The sequence below is a fragment of the Oncorhynchus clarkii genome, chromosome 13 (genome assembly GCF_045791955.1).
Source record: "Oncorhynchus clarkii lewisi isolate Uvic-CL-2024 chromosome 13, UVic_Ocla_1.0, whole genome shotgun sequence".
Lineage (NCBI taxonomy): Eukaryota > Metazoa > Chordata > Actinopteri > Salmoniformes > Salmonidae > Oncorhynchus > Oncorhynchus clarkii.
The window spans coordinates 14,821,425-14,844,689 of record NC_092159.1 but is presented as its reverse complement, the minus strand read 5'-3'; the positions used below and the strand labels follow the sequence as shown (position 1 = coordinate 14,844,689).

Genomic DNA, 23,265 nt, shown 5'->3' with positions numbered 1-23,265 from the left:
TTAAAAGGAAGTGTGCCTGTATGTTGTACTTCCTCTAAGTCCTATTTTAAGACATTGTCATACTTTTCACACACACGCGCGCACACACACACACACACACACACACACACACACACACACACACACACACACACACACACACACACACACACACACACACACACACACACACACACACACAAAGCAGATCCTGTTTGCCTCCACCTAGAGCAGATGCTTCCACATCCACACAGAAGAGAGACTGCTTGCTCCTTCAAAGATGCTTGTCTGTCGATACCATCTCTCACTTTGGATATTTGTTCTGCTCATCTGTTATCTACAACTTTGGGGTAAGTACTTTAAATATGAATTGACTGACACTTATGTTGTAGATGTCAGGGTAAAGAATCTTTGTCATCTTTATTTCCTGACAATTTAAGTAGTCTATTTGGATGGGGTAATGTGATCCTAGATCACAGGAGGTTGGTGGCACCTTAATTGGGGAGGACGGGCTCGTGGTAGTGACCACAGAGGAATTAGTCGAATGGTATCAAATACATCAAATACATGGTTTCCAGGTGTTTGGTTCCATTCCATTTACTCCGTTCCGGACATTATTATGATCCGTTCTCCCCTCAGCAGCCTCCTGTGTCCTCTATCTGTTGAGTGGAATGCAGTGTTTACTATTACTGGGCCTCACACTTGACTGCTCCTCCCCAGTTACAGTATCCTCAGACCTCCACCCGGTCTTCCCCCCAACACCCTCCCTCACCCAGGCCTCCTCTGTAGAAAACACCAGCCTGGGGGCTGTGGTCCTGGTCTGTCGGGCCCCTGAGGGCCCTGGAGGGACCCTGTTCAGACTCCACCGGGTTAAAAAGCTGGTGGACACCATGACTTTCCCCAGTGAGAGACAGGAGGCCCAGTTCACAGTGAGAGTGAGGGAGGATTCAGCCCGGGAGGTTCTATACTGCTGCCTATATCAGAACAGCCAAGGGATGTATAGCCCATACAGCCACTATCTGACTCTGAAACAACAAGGTGAGATTTAGAGTTTTATACTGATTTTGGATCAGGCAGTTGAGAATAAATAATGATGAAAATCAAAGTCACAGAAATCTTTTTCTGCAATTTATTGTAACTGTACATGGAAATGCTATTTCAAAGTGAGAAACGGTTCTGAGGTTTATGCTAGGTTTAAAGCCTCTGGTGATGGAAGTCAATAAACACTCCCATCCGCTTCTCCACCACCACTGGCCAAACTGCCATAGGTGTTCTCAGTGGTTACGTGTGTGTGTGCATGAATGTGTGTATCGTACTGTTACACCCTGTAGGTTATATAGAAACCACAAACATCACGCCTGACAGTTAAGGCAGGAAGTGTGAATGACAACAGAGGGTAAACTTAAATGGCAGTTCTCACATTACCTCAGAGACCGAATATACAATTTCTGCTAAATATCCCATGTCTAAATGTATAGTTTCAGTACACAGTGCCTATAGACAACTGTGAATTTGGTTTGATAAAGTGTATTACAAAAGTAACAAGCTCCTGAATTCATCTCCTTGGAGTTGAAAGAAAGCTCCCTTCTTTACTTTTCTTATAGTAGGAAGACTTCACCATGACAACCCCTTTATATCAAATCAAATGTATTTATAAAGCCCTTCCTACATCCGCTGATGTCACAAAGTGCTGTACAGAAACCCAGCCTAAAACCCAAACAGCAAGCAATGCAGATGTAGAAGCACGGCGGCTAGGGAAAAACTCCCCAGAAAGGTCGGAACCTAGGAAGAAACCTAGAGAGGAACCAGGCTATGAGGGGTGGCCAGTCCTCTTCTGGCTGTGCCGGGTGGAGATTATAACAGAACATGGCCAAGATGTTCAAATGTTCATAGATGACCAAATAACTTAAATTCACGCAGTACACCTGATAAGACAAGAGAAATACTCCAGATAAAACAGACTGACCCTAGCCCCCCGACACATAAACAATTGCAGCATAAATCTCTCTCTCTCCCTCTCCCTCTCTCTGTCTAGGTGTAGCTTCTCCTAGAGCTCCTCCTCCTCCTCCTCCCCCCCCTCCTCCCCCCTCTTCTCCCACCCATCCTCTCAGTTGATCCCCCAGGTGGTCAGGTGAAGCACGGCCAGACGTTATCCTTCCACTGCTCCCCCCCTCCTCCTCACTCCCAGCAGAGCCCGAAACCAGAGGCCTTCCTACTGCTGAGGACAGCTAAAGTGACTGCGCACTCCATGGGGAGCTCCATGGTCCACCCCCAGGCCTCCCTGGTGTCCCACTCCACAGCCCAGACCGGGGCCTTCCACCTGGGGCCCGTGAGGGGAGGCGAGGGGGGGTCCTACACCTGCCTCTACCAGGTTACAGTGCCTCGTCAGGGACCGGCTAATTCAACCGCCAGTCATCCAGTTCTTGTCACGGTCACAGGTGAGAGATCTGGTTGAGAGGTGAAATTACAGCTAGACACTGATCTAATGTCAGTTATGTATTTTATTCCCAATGGTTAAGGTTAGGATTGTGTGTGAGAAAAATCTGATACCCATACTCTCTCTCCATCTTTTCTCTGGTGGGCCTGCCATCCCAGAGCTGTTGCCGGTGCCCTCTCTCTCTCTCCAGAGCCAGGCTGGGGAGTGGGCCTTGGTGTGTACTGGCTCACCTGCCTTCCCTGGTGCCCGCTTCTCTCTATACCGCCTGGGAAGTACCTTCCCTGATGCCACCCGTAGTGCCCCCGCTACCCGACATCGTGCCCTTTTTGCTCTCTCATCCCTGCCTGCCCAGGACGGCCCGTTGACGGACCAGTACCAGTGCCAATACAGTTCCCTGCTGGGAGCAGAGTGGAGCCACTCAGAGAGAAGTGCACTGCTGGCTGTGCCTAGAGTCATAGGTCTGCATCTCTCTGATGTCTGTGTCTGTCTGAGCTTGTGTGCGTCAACTCACACCACTCAAGAGGCAGCCTTGAATTATTTTTCACCTATAATATTGTCTGTCATTGTCTTCCAGAAAAGACCACCATCTCCCCTTCCTCCTCACCAGGTAACTCACGGAACCACTACAATCAACAAATCACCCTCTGACGTGGTATTGATATTAGACACAGTGTGGGCCTGATGTTTGGTATTGATATTAGACACAGTGTGGGCTTGGTGTTTGGTATTGATATTAGACACATTGTGGGTCTGATGTTTGGTATTGATATTAGACACAGTGTGGGCTTGGTGTTTGGTATTGATATTAGACACAGTGTGGGCCTGATGTTTGGTATTGACATTAGACACAGTGTGGGCTTGGTGTTTGGTATTGATGTTAGACATAGTGTGGGCCTGATGTTTGGTATTGATATTAGACACAGTGTGGGCCTGATGTTTGGTATTGATGTTAGACACAGTGTGGGCCTGATGTTTGGTATTGATGTTAGACACAGTGTGGGTTTGGTGTTTGGTAATTGATGTTAGACACAGTGTGGGCCTGATGTTTGGTATTGATATTAGACACAGTGTGGGCCTGATGTTTGGTATTGATATTAGACACAGTGTGGGCCTGATGTTTGGTATTGATGTTAGACACAGTGTGGGCCTGATGTTTGGTATTGATGTTAGACACAGTGTGGGCTTGGTGTTTGGTATTGATATTAGACACAGTGTGGGCTTGGTGTTTGGTATTGATATTAGACACAGTGTGGGCTTGGTGTTTGGTATTGATATTAGACACAGTGTGGGCTTGGTGTTTGGTATTCATGTTAGACACAGTGTGGGCCTGATGTTTGGTATTGATATTAGACACAGTGTGGGCTTGGTGTTTGGTATTGATATTAGACACAGTGTGGGCTTGGTGTTTGGTATTCATGTTAGACACAGTGTGGGCCTGATGTTTGGTATTGATGTTAGACACAGTGTGGGCCTGATGTTTGGTATTGATGTTAGACACAGTGTGGGCCTGATGTTTGGTATTGATGTTAGACACAGTGTGGGCTTGGTGTTTGGTATTCATGTTAGACACAGTGTGGGCTTGGTGTTTGGTAATTGATGTTAGACACAGTGTGGGCCTGATGTTTGGTATTGATATTAGACACAGTGTGGGCCTGATGTTTGGTATTGATATTAGACACAGTGTGGGCCTGATGTTTGGTATTGATATTACACACAGTGTGGGCCTGATGTTTGGTATTGATATTAGACACAGTGTGGGCCTGATGTTTGGTATTGATATTAGACACAGTGTGGGCCTGATGTTTGGTATTGATATTAGACACAGTGTGGGCCTGATGTTTGGTATTGATGTTAGACACAGTGTGGGCCTGATGTTTGGTATTGATGTTAGACACAGTGTGGGCCTGATGTTTGGTATTGATATTAGACACAGTGTGGGCCTGATGTTTGGTATTGATGTTAGACACAGTGTGGGCCTGATGTTTGGTATTGATGTTAGACACAGTGTGGGCTTGGTGTTTGGTATTGATATTAGACACATTGTGGGCCTGATGTTTGGTATTGATGTTAGACACAGACACAATTTCCACAGATTTGTCATTCTCCCAAAAATGTCCAATAATTATAACCTGGAAATTACAACGACATTTCCTGTTGCTGCAGGATTAGTTTCCTGCTGTAGCAAACTGGCTCTATCTAAGATAATACGTATGCATATGGGGGCTCGTTGATTGACAGGTGATATTGTCTTTCTGGTAGGGCTGACTGGAGTGGACTGGCCTCTGGTGTTGGGATATCTTTCTGTTGTGGTTCTGTTCTTCATTGTACTGGTGGGCGTGGGTGTGGCGGTGCAGAGGAAAGGTAATGTTACACCTGTTAACCTATACTCTGTTCCCAGAACAGTTTGTGCTCTCTTGTCAACCAGGAGCGGTTTACCTTAATAAGAGTTGGCAGGACAGCACAAACTGATCTGGGATCAGGCTAGTAAACCTTTAAAGAAATGTCCTTTACCATTCAAAATATGACATCACTGACTCTGTTCATTACACCTTTTCAGTTTTTAATTCTCTTCTCTCGTTTCTCTTCTCATTGTCCAGTTAAGGTAATGGCGGAAGAAAAGCGTAAAAGGTGGGTGTTGGATCCTCTATGAGTCTCTAACTTTCAGGGAAGTACAGTAATATCATAGAGCATGAGATGTTTTAGAATAGTTTTCTAATAGTATTTCTCCCTTTAGAATAGTTTCTAATAGTATTTCTCCCTTCAGAATAGTATTTCTATTAGTATTTCTCCCTTTAGAATAGTATTTCTAATAGTATTTCTCCCTTTAGAATAGTTTTCTAATAGTATTTCTCCCTTCAGAATAGTTTTCTAATAGTATTTCTCCCTTCAGAATAGTATTTCTAATAGTATTTCTCCCTTCAGAATAGTATTTCTAATAGTATTTCTCCCTTCAGAATAGTATTTCTAATAGTATTTCTCCCTTTAGAATAGTAATTCTAACAGTATTTCTCCCTTTAGTATCATTTTTCAAATAGTTTTTCTCCCTTTAGAATAGTTTTCTAATAGTATTTCTCCCTTTAGAATAGTTTTCTAATAGTATTTCTCTCGTTAGAATACAGTGCCTTGCGAAAGTATTCGGCCCCCTTGAACTTTGCGACCTTTTGCCACATTTCAGGCTTCAAACATAAAGATATAAAACTGTATTTTTTTGTGAAGAATCAACAACAAGTGGGACACAATCATGAAGTGGAACTACATTTATTGGATATTTCAAACTTTTATAACAAATCAAAAACTGAAAAATTGGGCGTGCAAAATTATTCAGCCCCTTTACTTTCAGTGCAGCAAACTCGCTCCAGAAGTTCAGTGAGGATCTCTGAATGATCCAATGTTGACCTAAATGACTAATGATGATAAATACAATCCACCTGTGTGTAATCAAGTCTCCGTATAAATGCACCTGCACTGTGATAGTCTCAGAGGTCCGTTAAAAGCGCAGAGAGCATCATGAAGAACAAGGAACACACCAGGCAGGTCCGAGATACTGTTGTGAAGAAGTCTAAAAGCCGGATTTGGATACAAAAATATTTCCCAAGCTTTAAACATCCCAAGGAGCACTGTGCAAGCGATAATATTGAATATCTTTATGTTTGAAGCCTGAAATGTGGCAAAAGGTTGCAAAGTTCAAGGGGGCCGAATACTTTCGCAAGGCACTGTAGTTTTCTAATAGTATTTCTCCCTTTAGAATAGTTTTCTAATCATATTTCTCCCTTTAGAATAGTTTTCTAATAGTATTTCTCCCTTTAGAATAGTTTTCTAATAGTATTTCTCCCTTTAGAATAGTATTTCTAATGGTATTTCTCCCTTTAGAATACTTTTCTAATCGTATTTCTCCCTTTAGAATAGTTTTCTAATAGTATTTCTCCCTTTAGAATAGTTTTCTAATCGTATTTCTCCCTTTAGAATAGTTTTCTAATAGTATTTCTCCCTTTAGAATAGTTTTCTAATAGTATTTCTCCATTTAGAATAGTATTTTTAATGGTATTTCTCCCTTTAGAATAGTTTTCTAATAGTATTTCTCCCTTTAGAATAGTTTTCTAATAGTATTTCTCCCTTTAGAATAGTTTTCTAATAGTATTTCTCCCTTTAGAATAGTATTTCTAATAGTATTTATCCCTTTAGAATAGTTTTCTAATAGTATTTCTAATAGTTTTTCTCCTTTTAGAATAGTTTTCTAATAGTATTTCTCCCTTTAAAATAGTATTTCTAGTAGTATTTCTCTCTTGTGTCTAGGGAGGGGGCTCTTCTATGGGCCAAGCTTCATTCCGGGGACCATGTTCTTGGTGAGTGTTTGTAAGTGAATAGAGTGATTCAATGATCTCATGTCTCATAATGCCTTCATATAGTCATCAGCACTGACATCCTTCTTTACATGATTCTGTTTGTGTTGTTGTTTTCCAGACCTGACCCTCAAACGTGTCAGCATTACCTCTCAGGTAAGGTCTCTCTCTCTCCAATTCAACTCAATATACTTTGTTATTTATCTAAAAAGGTCAACCTACTCTCATTGACTTCCTCCACCTTTTGGACACCTAAGCAACAACCACATGTCTAATCATACATCACAACTATATCTCTCTCTCTCAGACTTTATTGACATGGAAAGTTAAATGACTTACATTGTCAGAATATATATATATAAGAAATTGAGGGACCAACAGCAATAACAATAGTAGTAGTGGAAATGGGATTACCATGAACAGCAACTACAACAACAATATCAATGGGAATAATAATACATTAAAGCAATGTTAGTAGACCAGTCTCAACCTGACTGAGAAGCCACATGGCTTGGTATGAAAAGCAAAACGGGAAATATTATTGACATTACATTGCACTTTTTACTGGCTGACCCTCAGGTTGTGCGCTCCCTGAGTCTGTACCTAGTCAGTGTTTCCCTCAGTTTTCTATCAGTCACAGTGGTCAGATAGTCTGCCACCATGTACTGTCTGTTTAGAGCCAAATAGCATTTAAGTTTACTTAGATTTTCTTGTGGTGTCTTTCCAATAGGTGATATATTTTTATTTTTGTTTTGTGATGATTTGGTTGGGCCAGATTTTCTGAGTGCTGTCCTGAGGCTCTATGGGGTTGGTTTGGGTTGGTGAACTGAGCCCCAGAACCAGCTGGCTGAGGGGACTCTTCCCTTGTGTCATGTGTTGACATTGTAGGACTTTGTGATGGAATGTTTTGGGGTCACTTGTTTTTAGATGGTTGTAAAATTTGCAGGCTCTTTTTTCTATTCGAAAGAGGAGGAGGTATTGGCCCAATTCTGAATATTTCTTTGCACTTGCAATACAGTCTTGCAAAACACTGCATGTAGTATTTCGATGGGATGTTTGTCTCATTTAGTAAATTCATTATTAGAGATTGGACCACATACTTCCCTGCCATATAGAGCAATTGGTTCTATAACTGATTGGAACATTTTGAGCCAGATTCTAATTGAAATTTAGATTTTAATGTTCCTTTTAATGGCATAGAATGCTCTTCTTGCTTTGTCTCAGCTCGTTTACAGCCATGTGAAAGCTACCTGTCTTGTTGATATTTAGTCCTAGATACGTGTCGTTTTTGGTGTGTTGTAATAGAACTGTGTCCAAATAGAATCCTTATATTCAGGTTTATTAGGTTAACTGTCAGAGCCCAGGTCTGACAGAACCTGTGCAGATGATCTAGGTGCTGATGTAACCCCTCCTTAGTGGGAGACAGCAGCACCAGGTCATCTGCGTACAGCAGACACTTGATTTCGGTGTTGTGTACGGTGAAACCAGTTGCTTCAGATTCGTCTAATGTTTTTGCCAATTCATTAATGTAGATGTTAAATAGTGTTGGACTTATTGAGCAGCCCTGTTTCCCCGTCCCTGACTCCCATTAATGTAGATGTTAAATAGTGTTGGACTTATTGAGCAGCCCTGTTTCACTCCCCGTCCCTGAGAGAAGAAGTCTGTTTGCTTGTTGTTAATTCATTCATTAATGTAGATGTTAAATAGTGTTGGATGTTTTCAAATCTGTTTGCTTGTTGTTAATTCATTCATTAATGTAGATGTTAAATAGTGTTGGACTTATTGAGCAGCCCTGTTTCACTCCCCGTCCCTGTCTGTTTGCTTGTTGTTAATTCATTCATTAATGTAGATGTTAAATAGTGTTGGAAGTCTCCCCGTCCCTTCTGTTTGCTTGTTGTTAATTCATTAATTAATGTAGATGTTAAATAGTGTTGGACTTATTGAGCAGCCCTGTTTCACTCCCCGTCCCTGAGAGAAGAAGTCTGTTTGCTTGTTGCAAAACACATATTTGTTTTTAGTGTACATTGATTTAATAACATCATTATGTTTTCCTCCAATACCACTTTCTATTAGTTCATTTAAAAAAATACTTGTGTATTTGAATCAAATGCTTTCTTGAAGTCGACAAAACACGAGTAGATTGGGCCTTTGTTTTGGTTTTCTTGTTGGTCAATTAGAGTGTGGAGGGTGGAAATGTGGTCTGTTGTACAATCTCTTTTTTTAAAATTCTGGCTTCTGCTCAGGACGTTGTGTTCATCAAGGAAATGACGTAGTCTACTATTTATGATACTGCCGAGAATTTTCCCCAAGTTGCTGTTAACGCAAATTCCTCTGTCATTATTTGGGTCAAATTTGTCTCCCTTTTTATAGATTGGTCTGACCAATCCTTGGTTCCAGAAATAGGCGGAAATGCCTTCAGTGAGGATAATGTTGAAGAGTTTGAGTATAGCCAATTTGAATTTGTGATCTGTAAATTTGATCATTTTCATTTAAAATACCATCAGCACCACAGGCCTTTTTGGGTTGGAGAGTATATTGTTTTTCCAAGCATTCTTCTTCTGTAATTGGGGTATCCACAGGATTCTGATAGTCTTTGAATGCTGATTCAAGTATTTTATATTGTTCTTGTATATCTTTTTGTTCTGGGATCTTTGTTATATTGCTGTAGAGGTTTGCAAAGGTGATTTCTCCACATATCCCCATTTTGGATAGCCAATTCCTCATGATGAGATTTGTTTCATTTATTCAAATTCTCCCGGAAGTGGTTTGATTCTATGGATTCCACAATTCCATCCAGCTGATTTCTAATGTGCTGTTCCTTTTTTGTTCTTAGGGTGTGTTTGTATTGCTTCAGTGTTTCCCCATATTCAAGGCATATATTGTTGTTGTCTGATTCTGTGTTTTGCATTAGATATATTTCTCAATGACTTTCTTCGATTTTTGCAATCATTATCAAACCATTTTTTATTATCTATTATTTTTGGTTTGCTCTTATGTTTCTTTAGATTAGCCAAGGAGGCTCCTTTGTCAAATACAGTGGGGCAAAAAAGTATTTAGTCAGCCACCAATTGTGCAAGTTCTCCCACTAAAAAAGATGAGAGAGGCCTGTAATTTTCATCATAGGTACACTTCAATTATGACAGACAAAATGAGAAAAAAAATCCAGAAAATCACATTGTAGGATTTTTAATGAATTTATTTGCAAATTATGGTGGAAAATAAGTATTTGGGGTTTGAAGCTGGGGTGTGGCTCGTCTGGGTAGGTTTGAAGCTGGGCTGTGGCTCCATCAGGTGTGGGACTGCCGGGGGTGGGGGGGGGGGGGGGTAGGCCTTGTCTGGGTGGGTTTGAAGCTGGGCTGAGCTGAGCTGGGCTGGCCTGAGCTGCACTGGCTGTGGTGGGCGTTGAGGTTGGTGGTGCTGTGGCCGGGGCTGGGGGAGCCTGGGTGCTGGTCCGGGGTGTTGCCTTAGTGATCTCGGGGGTGGAGATTGTTTCGCTGTTTCTGGGTGGAGAGGTCGGGTTTAAAGTCCTTGAGAGTCTTGGCAAGGATGGTGACTGTCTCCCTGTACAGGTGAACATGGTCCTAGAGAAAGTCCAGATCGAGGGTGGGATGGTGGGCCAAGTGTACATTGACGTTTATTCTTTGGATTGTGGCAGGGTGGAAGTCCTTCCTCTGTAGAGGGGTTGACACCACGATCCTTGAGTTGGGGGAAGATTGCAGAGATCTCTCTCACTCTCATTTCTGGGTTATATTGGCAAGGGAAACATATGTTAACATTTCCAAAGCAAGTGGAGTAGATCATTTACAGTAAAATGAACGGTAAACATTACACTCACAGAAGTTCCAAAAGAATAAAGACATTTCCAATGTCATATTATGTCTATATACAGTGTTGTAACAATGTGCAAATAGTTCAAGTACAAAAGGGAAAATAATGAAACATCACTATGTTTGTTTTCACAACGGTGTTTGTTCTTCACTGGTTGCCCTTTTCTTGTCACAACAGCAGTGAGCACATAGCCGGTCTTCTCCTGAGAGCCATGTCTGCCTACGACGGCCTTTCTCAATAGCAAGGCTACGCTCACTGAGTCTGTACATAGTCAAAGCTTTCCTTAAGCCTGGGTCAGTCACAGTGGTCAGCTATTCTGCCACTGTGTACTCTCTGTCTAGGGCCAAATAGCATTCTAGTTTGCTCTGTTTTTGTTGTTGATTCTTTCCAATGTGTCAAGTAATGATCTCATGTGTTGGTTGGGTCTAAATGTGTTGCTGTCCTGGGGCTCTGTGGTCTCTGTCTGCCTCCCTACTGAACACAAACACAATTTGAGTCAACTTCCCATGACTGCTTCTCTGTGACCTGGGCCAGCCTGCATGGGCCCTCCTCCTCTTGTTAGCTGTAATCATCTCATTAATTAGCTTGATGAGGTGGATTTATTAAACTAAACCCTCTCCCCAGACAAGGTGCTAGTATATGGGTTACCGTGGACAGAGTCCCCACGATGCTATCGTCACGACTTCATGTGAAGCTATAATCCATCAGGGGAAACGGACTGTCTTTGGATCCTAATTAGCCTTCTAAAGGAAGTGTTTAGATTTTACGTAATGAAACCACATTTGTGCGTGCATGTGTTGCTTCAAAAGAAAAAGGAAGTTTTCAAATTTGACTTAAATGTGCTGTAATAATGAAACCGCGCGTGTGTGTGTGTGTGTGTGTGTGTGTGTGTAGGAATGGGGTAACGACGACAGAGCAGCAGAGACAGCCTTCAGCAGGTCCCCTCCATGGAGAACTCTCTCTACATTTGGCAACACACCATCCTCCTGACCTCTTTCACCTCTCTCTCGTTCCCTCTATTCTCACTCACTCGCTCGCTCTCTATTCCTCTTTCTGTCCATCTTCTTATGTCTCTCTCCCTGACCCTTCTCATCTCTATACAGTACTTCTCTTCATGCTCCCTGTCCTTTCTGATCTCTTGTTCTCTGTCACCTTTCCTTTCGCTCTCCATCCTTCTTCTCTCTCTTTCCCTCTCCATCCTTCTTCTCTCTCTTTCCCTCTATCCCTCTCTTCTCTCTCCCTGAACCCTTTCCCTCTCTATCCCTCTTCTCTCTCCCTGAACCCTTTCTCTAAAACCCTTTATCTAAAATGTCAACCTACTCTCTTTGACTTCCTCCACTTTTTGGACATCTAAGCAACAACCACATGTCTAATCATACATCACAGCTCTCTCTATCTATGGGAAACATGTTCTCTCTGTTTACATTTCTGGCTGAAAAAATTGCCGTGATTACAGGAACAGAGGAGTTCACATTTCCTCTAACGTGTTGAGTTTCACAAGTTTGCATTAGGTCACTTTCACTGAATCTTATTGAATTTCATCAGTTGTTTCATGTACATAAAATGTATTTTATAATAAAAGCTGTAATTTAATTCTAGCGGCTTCAAGTGTTTGAGTGTGATGCACGTGGACTTATTTTCACTCTTTTCTGAAAGTAAGACCACATGTAAAAATATGTGAAATGTCCCTTTAATCAAGAGTATTCATTTGCCCAACAAATGTTTTTAACATTGAAGTTCCATGAAAGAGACACTAGAGGGCACTCTCCGTGAAGAGTTCGTACTTTAACAGCGATAGCTTCTATTTTACAATTTGTCAGCTGGAAATGATTGAACGTGCGTCAGTTCAGCTCCACCTCGCCAGTTTAATGTCTCACCCACAGTTATTGTCAGTGGAAAAACGTAAGAGAGGGCCAGGTTACAGCAAACCCTAGACCTCTGGAACAATGTGTTCACAATACATACAGGAGAGGAAACCACATATTGTCATGCATTATAATCAGATGTGTGGTTGTTGCTTAGATGTCCAAAAGGCAGAGGAAGCCAATGAGACACACTGCTAGACCGATACTGAGCGACAGCACAACACATTACTAAAGGTAGAGCGAGGAGAGAAGTATTGTGGTGATACATCACTGAAACTTGTTTATGAGTTTCTATTACAGACTATAAATCACACAAGTAATAGTAGCATCATTGTACCGGTGGCAATTGGTCAGAAAGGCCACTCTGTATGACTCCTAGTTGTATAAGTCGGACAGGGTTGACATGGGATCGCTGCTAGCCGGACCTGTGAGTTTACAGGTGGCCGTGAGATAAGACTTCAGGAGATAAGAGCTGCTGACGATTATCCCAAATGGTACCCTATTCTTGATATAGTGCACTACTTCTGACCAGGGCCCATAGGGCTTTGGGCAAAAGTAGTGCCCTGCATAGGGAATAGGGTACCCACTAATCCAGCGCCTCTGTTCAAGCCAAAGGCTGCTCTCTATTCAAAACACTCCACATGAATATGAGTAAATGGATGACCTGGGCACCCTACTTCTTTACTGTAGTACTTCACTGTCAGTATATTGCCTGCTATATGGGGACACACGTCACCCTATGGGGCCTGGTCAAAAGTAGTGCACTACATATAGGAAATAGGGTACCATTTTGGATACCTCCCAGGAATTTATGTTGTATGAATATGTAACGGCCCATGATGGATTGAAGGAGTGATGTGATTGTTGAGCACAAATCTACAATCCCTCAGGTCAGGACGAAGGATGTTGTTTCTGCAATAACCATTGGCTTATTGCCTGGAAGGAAGCAGAAATATCATTGTTTTAAAGGTGCCTGGAAATAGAGACTGTACAGTAGGACCACGACACCCTTGCTGAGCATCGATCGTCACGTTCCTGAACGAGACATGTCCTTCATTTAGGGTCAACACCGATGCTTTTTTCACACGTTTCTGACCCTGTCAATACCGTGATTATCACATGGTTCTTTACAGCACCGTTCCAGACACTATGGAGGATGAATAACCAGGCCCGCTCAATACAGCTCTGCTTGGTAGTGTGAAAAGAGTACGACCCTCCCTATTCAACCATAAGATATTCAGTACGACCCTCCCTCTTCAATCATAAGATATTCAGTACGACCCTCCCTCTTCAATCATAAGATATTCAGTACGACCCTCCCTCTTCAACCATAAGATATTCAGTAGCTCTAAGAGTACGACCCTCCCTCTTCAACCATAAGATATTCAGTAGCTCTTAGAGTACAACCCTCCCACTTCAACCATAAGATATTCAGTAGCTCTAAGAGTACGACCCTCCCTCTTCAACCATAAGATATTCAGTACGACCCTCCCTCTTCAACCATAAGATATTCAGTACGACCCTCCCTCTTCAACCATAAGATATTCAGTACGACCCTCCCTCTTCAACCACAAGATATTCAGTAGCTCTAAGAGTACGACCCTCCCTCTTCAACCATAAGATATTCAGTAGCTCTAAGAGTACGACCCTCCCTCTTCAACCATAAGATATTCAGTACGACCCTCCCTCTTCAACCATAAGATATTCAGTACGACCCTCCCTCTTCAATCATAAGATATTCAGTACGACCCTCCCTCTTCAACCATAAGATATTCAGTACAACCCTCCCTCTTCAACCATAAGATATTCAGTACGACCCTCCCTCTTCAATCATAAGATATTCAGTACGACCCTCCCTCTTCAACCATAAGATATTCAGTAGCTCTAAGAGTACGACCCTCCCTCTTCAACCATAAGATATTCAGTAGAACCCTCCCTCTTCAACCATAAGATATTCAGTACGACCCTCCCTCTTCAATCCTCGACCCTCCCTCTTCAACCATAAGATATTCAGTAGAACCCTCCCTCTTCAACCATAAGATATTCAGTACGACCCTCCCTCTTCAACCATAAGATATTCAGTACGACCCTCCCTCTTCAACCATAAGATATTCAGTAGCTCTAAGAGTACGAACCATAAGATATTCTCCCTCTTCAACCATAAGATATTCAGTACGACCCTCCCTCTTCAACCATAAGATATTCAGTACGACCCTCCCTCTTCAACCATAAGATATTCAGTACGACCCTCCCTCTTCAACCATAAGATATTCAGTAGCTCTAAGAGTACGACCCTCCCTCTTCAACCATAAGATATTCAGAAGCTCTGTGTGTTTTACTAACTGAAGTATTTCATTCATTTCGCTGTTCTGCCAGGTATCAAAAGAACAGAGCACACACCCACACAGGGCATGCAAAACGTCCATTCATCTAGAACACACACACACTTGCCTGTGAGTAGGGACTATTACTGGCGTCGTACACCTGGTATCTGTATGGTGTTTGTCAGCATACCTGACTGTTGTAGGCTACTGTAGGGTGACAATGCCCCACCCAGTCCTAGGAGGCCATGCATACAATAGGGAAATAAGGTTTTACATGGCTCCTTGTAAATGAATGGGAGATGAAAACTGAACTATTGCCTACCGATCCCATCTCAGTGAAGAAGGCACACGGTGTTTACTGGCATGTTGGGTTACAAAACGCACATAACTCTCTGATTATTCTGTCCTTGCCACAAAGACCCATTACAACAGACCTACTAATCCACCCAACACCGTCACACCACAACGCTACAGTCGTGCATTCAGGCTGTTGGATGAATGTTTTGTCAAGGTAACATTCAAGTAAAATTCTGGTAAAATTCAGGTGAAATTCAGGCTTGTATAAAGCTGCTTTGGTTGGAGATTTGCGTTTACAGAATTGGTTATTAAAGGCATGGTGCAGATAGATCTTGTAGTATTTTGCTCATCGGTCCATTCATTGGGCCCCGATCATGTGCATGTCATTGTCAGCAGTCAAGTTTTAAGATGGAGCACTTGTAGTACAGACTCCGGAAATGTTCAATTCTATACTTGATCCCTTCATGTGGTGGTCTCCACACTGTCATTGTCCAGGTGTCATCATTAAAGTATGTGATGAGGTGTGTTTGATTTATTCTTGAAATTGAAGTTCTGTCAGGTGAAATATCATTTATGTTCTATATCAACTGTTAGGTTGACTTTCCATGTAACTTGGTATCATACAATATTACTCAGATAAAATGTGTATTATGAATGAGTTGTTATACAGACAATGGTGCTGGATAATCGTGTGCGTGTCATATTATTCATTTTGCACACCGCCAGCGTTGCTATGGCAGCACCAATGACAGACAGCCCATAGTGTTTGCCAGCACCAATGGGCTGCGTCCAGTCAGACTGGAACTGTTGAATTATTCAAAGGAGAGATTGGGGAGGTCACTAAAAGTGTGATATTCAGATCTTATGATCTCACCTGTGTGGTTCAGTGTATGGTTCAGTGTATGGTTCAGTGTATGGTTCAGTGCATGGTTCAGTGAGCGTGTGATTTGATTTATTTCATTTAACCATGCTAGTCAATTAAGAACCCATTCTTCTTTATAATAATGGCCTGGGAGGAGGTAAAAGGCCTCCTGTGGGGACGGGGGATAAACATTCTCTTGTTAAAGAACTGTAAGACAAAACAGACAGAAGACACTGGCAACAGCACAACCAGAACAGCAAATAAACAGTGGATGGGTGTGTGTGTGAAGTGAAACAACATTCTTCCTTACACAAGGAAACGCAAACTGGTGACAGCTAGAAACAGCTGCATGTCTCAACAACCTGTTCATCTATTTGTCCTTTGAACTCCTCCAGGGACACCAGGTCCTGTCGTTTTAGGTTGGCTTGGATTCCAACACCAGAGGGAACCACCCTTGTTCCATGCTTGGTTCTAATTCGGTACTGTTAGCATAAAACAAGATTGAGATCTGAGTTGTATGTGTTCTCAATTCGAGCTGGAAGAGAGGACAGATAAAACGTCAGTTCTCCTAAAATGGTCTTCAGAATAAGAATGTGCCAGTGTTTTGTTTGTGTCCACAACACTAGAGATCACAGTGGTGAGTTGGACGTCTCTGATTGGTGACAAAACGAAGGGCTGCATGACACAGAGTCAAGAGCCTTCAGTGTGGAGCGTGAAGCTTGCTCATAAATAGTATCACCATAGTCCAACACAGAGAGAAAAGTGCAACGAATCAACTCCTTTCTGGCAGCAAAGGAAAAACAAGCTTTGTGTCGGTAGTAAAACCCAAAACGCAGCTTGAGTTTCCTGACAAGGTTCTCTACATGAGTGGTGAAGCTCACATTCTCATCAACCCAAACATTTGTATGTTTCCAAGGTATTAATTACATGGGTTTCAGTGTTTATTATTGGAAAATACCGTACAGGTTTTAGAGGAATTCAGAACAAGCTTCAAATGGAACAGATTCTGTTGAAGGATGTTAAAACAGGTTTGAGCTTTTTCAAAAGCCAGAGTCAAACTGCTGCCACTTGAATAAGGAACAGTGTCATCCGCATAAAAACGTACATCAGCTGCCTCAATATTTTTCCCAATTTAGTTGAACTACAGACAAACAACAGGGGACCTAAAACGCATCCTTGAGGCACAACTCTACGGTACAGAGCGCAGAAGAAGTACAGTGCATTCGGGAAGTATTCAGACCCCTTCTCTTTTTCCACATCTTGTTACATTACAGCCTTGTTCTAAAATTGATTAAATAAATAAAACATCCTCATCAATCTACACACAATACCCCATACAATACCCCATACAATACCCCATACAATACCCCATACTTGGCCACTGTTAAAACTGTAACGTAAAGCGGGTACAGCCTCAGTGTTCCCACTAAACGCTCAGCCTCAGTGTTCACAGTAAACGCTCAGCCTCAGTGTTCACAGTAAACGCTCAGCCTCAGTGTTCACAGTAAACGCTCAGCCTCAGTGTTCACAGTAAACGCTCAGCCTCAGTGTTCACAGTAAACGCTCAGCCTCAGTGTTCACAGTAAATGCTCAGCCTCAGTGTTCCCACTAAACGCTCAGCCTCAGTGTTCACAGTAAACGCTCAGCCTCAGTGTTCCCACTAAACGCTCGCTGGAAGTTGCACAGAACTTTCCCAACCTTCAAGTTAGCCAGCTGCAACTTCCAGCGAGCGTTTAGCTCAATCATTGTTCGACACAACCACCCAAAAAGGGCAAGGTACATGTTAGGCGTTTTAACTTGAAACAAATCTCTACTAAGTCACACCATTGATGTCATTGTGACTATGCTGTCATTCATTGATTGAGTGTATGACATTTGTACGCCGTATGCCTGTGTCAACCCAGCCCAAAGGCAGTAAAAACTGGGCAAGGCTCGCGAGTTATCCCGTGACAGTGGGTGATCCACCCTGCTGATACAACAGCTCCTCACATCACCACTACTGTGTGTGCATCTAGTCCTTCTTCCTTGAAGGTGTGTTTCAGTAGCAATCAGACACAAACATGAACGCAGAAAGACATTGGGTTTGCATGTATGTATTTGTTCATCTTGACTACTTTATGGAAATCAGAGACATACTGTACGTGCCAAAAATCATCTTGCATACAAACACTATCTCTGATGAATGATTATGCTAGAATGGTATCATACGTTAGATTTTGCAGTATTCACTATGTTGACTGACTTGATTTGTGGTAGTTGACTGAATGCAGGTTACATTTGTTAATCACTTATTAAAGACACATAATTATATCATAATGCCAACTTACATTCTGTAGAAACGGCTTATCTATAGTAAATAGAAACTACGGGGAAGGAAATATTGTCCCAAAATAGATTTGTCACAAAATGTGCATTATATACATATCCATATAAATCCATGCTGAGACATGTGCTTCAGAAACAATACAACGCAACCCATTTCAACGTCCTTCAACCCTCACAAAAACCATACTGTAGAGACTCGGCCAGTCTCTTCTGGTAAAAACATCTTCCAATGACCATCCACTGGTTCCAATCCCCCCCCCCCCCCCACTACATTCCAAAGCTCCAATTTACAGTTCAGTTCCAAAGTTCTGATATGACATTCAAATGGTTCCAACAGTCCAGAGTTCCAACTCCCAAAACCTCTGTTTCTCCAGTGCGTTTTTAGATATTCTACTTCCCTGGTTGTCTGTTTCCAATTCTTCATTCCAATGATCTGGTTTCTTCCCGTCCTTCCCCTGAGCTTTCAGCAGTAGATCCGGGCCTGTATTCATAGACCGTCTCATAATAGGAGTACTGATCTAGGGTCACGTCCCCCATTGTCTATGTAACCTTGTTCATAATGCTCTAAAAGGACAAACTGACACAAGACCTGTCTTAGTCCTCCTCCTCCCCTCCATGGCCGTTCATGACCTGGCCGGACTCCCAGCGCTGCAGGAGAGGAGTCTTCTGTCTGGGGGTCCGTGGGCTCTGGAGGCCCTGGAAAGAAGAGAAGGTGAAAAAGAGAGTGAGGGAGACAAGTGTGTGTGTGAGAGAGAGAGAGAGAGAGAGAGAGAGAGAGAGAAAGAGATAAGAGAGAAATATGAGAGAAGCAGACAACGCGAAAGAGAAAGAGTAGAGGAGATTTATAATGACGGGGAATAGAGAGTAGAGGAAGTTATAATAGAGAGTAGAGGGAGTTATAATAGAGGGAGTTATAATAGAGAGTAGAGGGAGTTATAATAGAGAGTATAAGGAGTTATAGTAGAGAGTAGAGGAAGTTATAATAGAGAGTAGAGGGAGTTATAATAGAGGGAGTTATAATAGAGAGTAGAGGGAGTTATAATAGAGAGTATAGGGAGTTATAGTAGAGAGTAGGGGGAGTTATAATAGAGAGTAGAGGGAGTTATAATAGAGAGTATAGGGAGTTATAGTAGAGAGTAGGGGGAGTTATAATAGAGAGTAGAGGGAGTTATAATAGAGGGAGTTATAATAGAGAGTATAGGGAGTTATAGTAGAGAGTAGGGGGAGTTATAATAGAGGGAGTTATAATAGAGAGTAGAGGGAGTTATAATAGAGGGAGTTATAATAGAGAGTAGAGGGAGTTATAATAGAGAGAAGAGGGAGTTATAATAGAGAGTAGAGGGAGTTATAATAGAGAGTAGAGGGAGTTATAATAGAGAGTAGAGGGAGTTATAATAGAGAGTAGAGGAAGTTATAATAGAGAGTAGAGGGAGTTATAATAGAGAGTAGAGGGAGTTATAATAGAGAGTAGAGGAAGTTATAATAGAGGGAGTTATAATAGAGAGTAGAGGAAGTTATAATAGAGGGAGTTATAATAGAGAGTAGAGGGAGTTATAATAGGGAGTAGAGGGAGTTATAATAGAGAGTAGAGGAAGTTATAATAGAGGGAGTTATAATAGAGAGTAGAGGGAGTTATAATAGAGGGAGTTATAATAGAGAGTAGAGGGAGTTATAATAGAGAGTAGAGGGAGTTATAATAGGGAGTAGAGGGAGTTATAATAGGGAGTAGAGGAAGTTATAATAGAGGGAGTTATAATAGAGAGTAGAGGGAGTTATAATAGAGAGTAGAGGAAGTTATAATAGAGAGTATAGGGAGTTATAGTAGAGAGTAGAGGGAGTTTTAATAGAGAGTAGAGAAGTTAGAAAAGAGGGGATGATGAAAAAGGATGATTTGAGGTCATCTCATGGATCAACATCGTTGCTTTGTAAACAACAGGTGTAGACTAACAGTGAAATTCTTACTTATGGGTCCTTTTCCAACAATGCAGTTAAAGATAAAGCTAAAAAATAAACATCTAATTAAAATGTGAATCTATTAGACCGTAATCCATAACCATGTTATGCTATTTTCAGGGCTCTGCTCTAAGTTGACAAGCATCGCTATCTTTCTCCCTCCATCCGTTAGTATTGAATCTTTCTTATCAGTAGTCTGTGTAGATAAACACTGTAGATAATGTAGCAGGCAGAATGACTGTAGCCTGGTCCCAGATCCCTTTGTGCTTTCTTGCCAATTGAACCCCTTTGATCATTGTCAGCACAAACTGATCTTGGACCAGGCTAAAGGGACTGCATGGGGCTCAGTCTAGGGAACTGTGCTTCTAGCTGTCAGACTGGTTTACAATTATGTCAGATTTATAAAGTTGCAGTCAGCCGATGCTAATCTTGTAGTCACTTCAGCTTCAGAGAGATGTGTAACCCAAGAGAGCAACTGTGGAGAAACTCAGGAGGGACTCTCTCTTTCTCTCCACTTTCATTCTGTCTCTCTTTTGCTCTTTCTCTCTCTCTCTCGCGCTCTTTCCGTATCCAAACTCTATTCACATTTCTAATCCACTGCACTCTCTCTCTCCTTCCCTCTCTCCACCTTCTCTCTCTTATCTCAATTGATTAAGGAAGCTCCTTACGATCAGATGTGGTGTTATTAGCTCTGAGGGCTGAATTCAGTGAGAAAATGCCACCAATGGAAAATGTACACGTGATCTGGTGCTATAGTATATATGGAACCAGACTGGGTTAAATGTTGACTCTAATGTAGAGATAGTGTCCTGGTGTTTATGTATGAAGTATGGAGAGGACATGGTTGTTTATGTATGAAGTATGGAGAGGACATGGTTGTTTATGTATGAAGTAGAGAGAGGACATGGTTGTTTATGTATGAAGTAGAGAGAGGACATGGTTGTTTATGTATGAAGTATAGAGAGGACATGGTTGTTTATGTATGAAGTATGGAGAGGACATGGTTGTTTATGTATGAAGTAGAGAGAGGACATGGTTGTTTATGTATGAAGTATAGAGAGGACATGGTTGTTATGTATGAAGTAGAGAGAGGACATGGTTGTTTATGTATGAAGTATAGAGAGGACATGGTTGTTTATGTATGAAGTAGAGAGAGGACATGGTTGTTTATGTATGAAGTATGGAGAGGACATGGTTGTTTATGTATGAAGTAGAGAGAGGACATGGTTGTTTATGTATGAAGTATGGAGAGGACATGGTTGTTTATGTATGAAGTAGAGAGAGGACATGGTTGTTTATGTATGAAGTAGAGAGAGGACATGGTTGTTATGTATGAAGTAGAGAGAGGACATGGTTGTTTATGTATGAAGTATAGAGAGGACATGGTGTTTATGTATGAAGTAGAGAGAGGACATGGTTGTTTATGTATGAAGTATAGAGAGGACATGGTTGTTTATGTATGAAGTATAGAGAGGACATGGTTGTTTATTTATGAAGTATAGAGAGGACATGGTTGTTTATGTATGAAGTAGAGAGAGGACATGGTTGTTTATGTATGAAGTATGGAGAGGACATGGTTGTTTATGTATGAAGTAGAGAGAGGACATGGTTGTTTATGTATGAAGTAGAGAGAGGACATGGTTGTTATGTATGAAGTAGAGAGAGGACATGGTTGTTTATGTATGAAGTAGAGAGAGGACATGGTTGTTTATGTATGAAGAGGACATGGTTGTTTATGTATGAAGTAGAGAGAGGACATGGTTGTTTATGTATGAAGTAGAGAGAGGACATGGTTGTTTATGTATGAAGAGGACATGGTTGTTTATGTATGAAGTAGAGAGAGGACATGGTTGTTTATGTATGAAGTAGAGAGAGGACATGGTTGTTATGTATGAAGTAGAGAGAGGACATGGTTGTTTATGTATGAAGTAGAGAGAGGACATGGTTGTTATGTATGAAGTAGAGAGAGGACATGGTTGTTTATGTATGAAGAGGACATGGTTGTTTATGTATGAAGTAGAGAGAGGACATGGTTGTTTATGTATGAAGTAGAGAGAGGACATGGTTGTTTATGTATGAAGTAGAGAGAGGACATGGTTGTTTATGTATGAAGTATAGAGAGAACATGGTTGTTTATGTATGAAGTAGAGAGAGGTTGTTTATGTATGAAGTATGGAGAGGACATGGTTGTTTATGTATGAAGTAGAGAGAGGACATGGTTGTTATGTATGAAGTAGAGAGAGGACATGGTTGTTTATGTATGAAGTAGAGAGAGGACATGGTTGTTTATGTATGAAGAGGACATGGTTGTTTATGTATGAAGTAGAGAGAGGACATGGTTGTTTATGTATGAAGTAGAGAGAGGACATGGTTGTTTATGTATGAAGTATGGAGAGGACATGGTTGTTTATGTATGAAGTAGAGAGAGGACATGGTTGTTTATGTATGAAGTAGAGAGAGGACATGGTTGTTTATGTATGAAGTATAGAGACATGGTTGTTTATGTATGAAGTATAGAGAGGACATGGTTGTTTATGTATGAAGTATAGAGAGGACATGGTTGTTTATGTATGAAGTATGGAGAGGACATGGTTGTTTATGTATGAAGTATAGAGAGGACATGGTTGTTTATGTATGAAGTAGAGAGAGGACATGGTTGTTTATGTATGAAGTATGGAGAGGACATGGTTGTTTATGTATGAAGTATGAGAGAGGACATGGTTGTTTATGTATGAAGTAGAGAGAGGACATGGTTGTTTATGTATGAAGTAGAGAGAGGACATGGTTGTTTATGTATGAAGTAGAGAGAGGACATGGTTGTTTATGTATGAAGTAGAGAGAGGACATGGTTGTTTATGTATGAAGTATAGAGAGGACATGGTTGTTTATGTATGAAGTAGAGAGAGGACATGGTTGTTTATGTATGAAGTAGAGAGAGGACATGGTTGTTATGTATGAAGTAGAGAGAGGACATGGTTGTTTATGTATGAAGTATGAGAGAGGACATGGTTGTTTATGTATGAAGTATAGAGAGGACATGGTTGTTTATGTATGA

General features: G+C 41.5%; 1 protein-coding gene across 1 annotated transcript; it reads left to right on the top strand.

Annotated features, from left to right (window-relative positions):
* The first annotated feature begins 221 nt into the window (after positions 1-221).
* LOC139424505 (uncharacterized) lies at positions 222-12,177 on the top strand. Its single transcript, XM_071176424.1, has 10 exons — positions 222-329; positions 700-1,017; positions 2,015-2,417; positions 2,575-2,874; positions 2,991-3,023; positions 4,676-4,777; positions 5,014-5,044; positions 6,710-6,759; positions 6,878-6,912; positions 11,479-12,177. Exons 3-10 carry the CDS (start codon positions 2,228-2,230, stop codon positions 11,572-11,574), a joined length of 837 nt encoding a protein of 278 aa, XP_071032525.1. The 5' UTR covers positions 222-329; positions 700-1,017; positions 2,015-2,227; the 3' UTR covers positions 11,575-12,177.
* Positions 12,178-23,265: the final 11,088 nt, after the last annotated feature.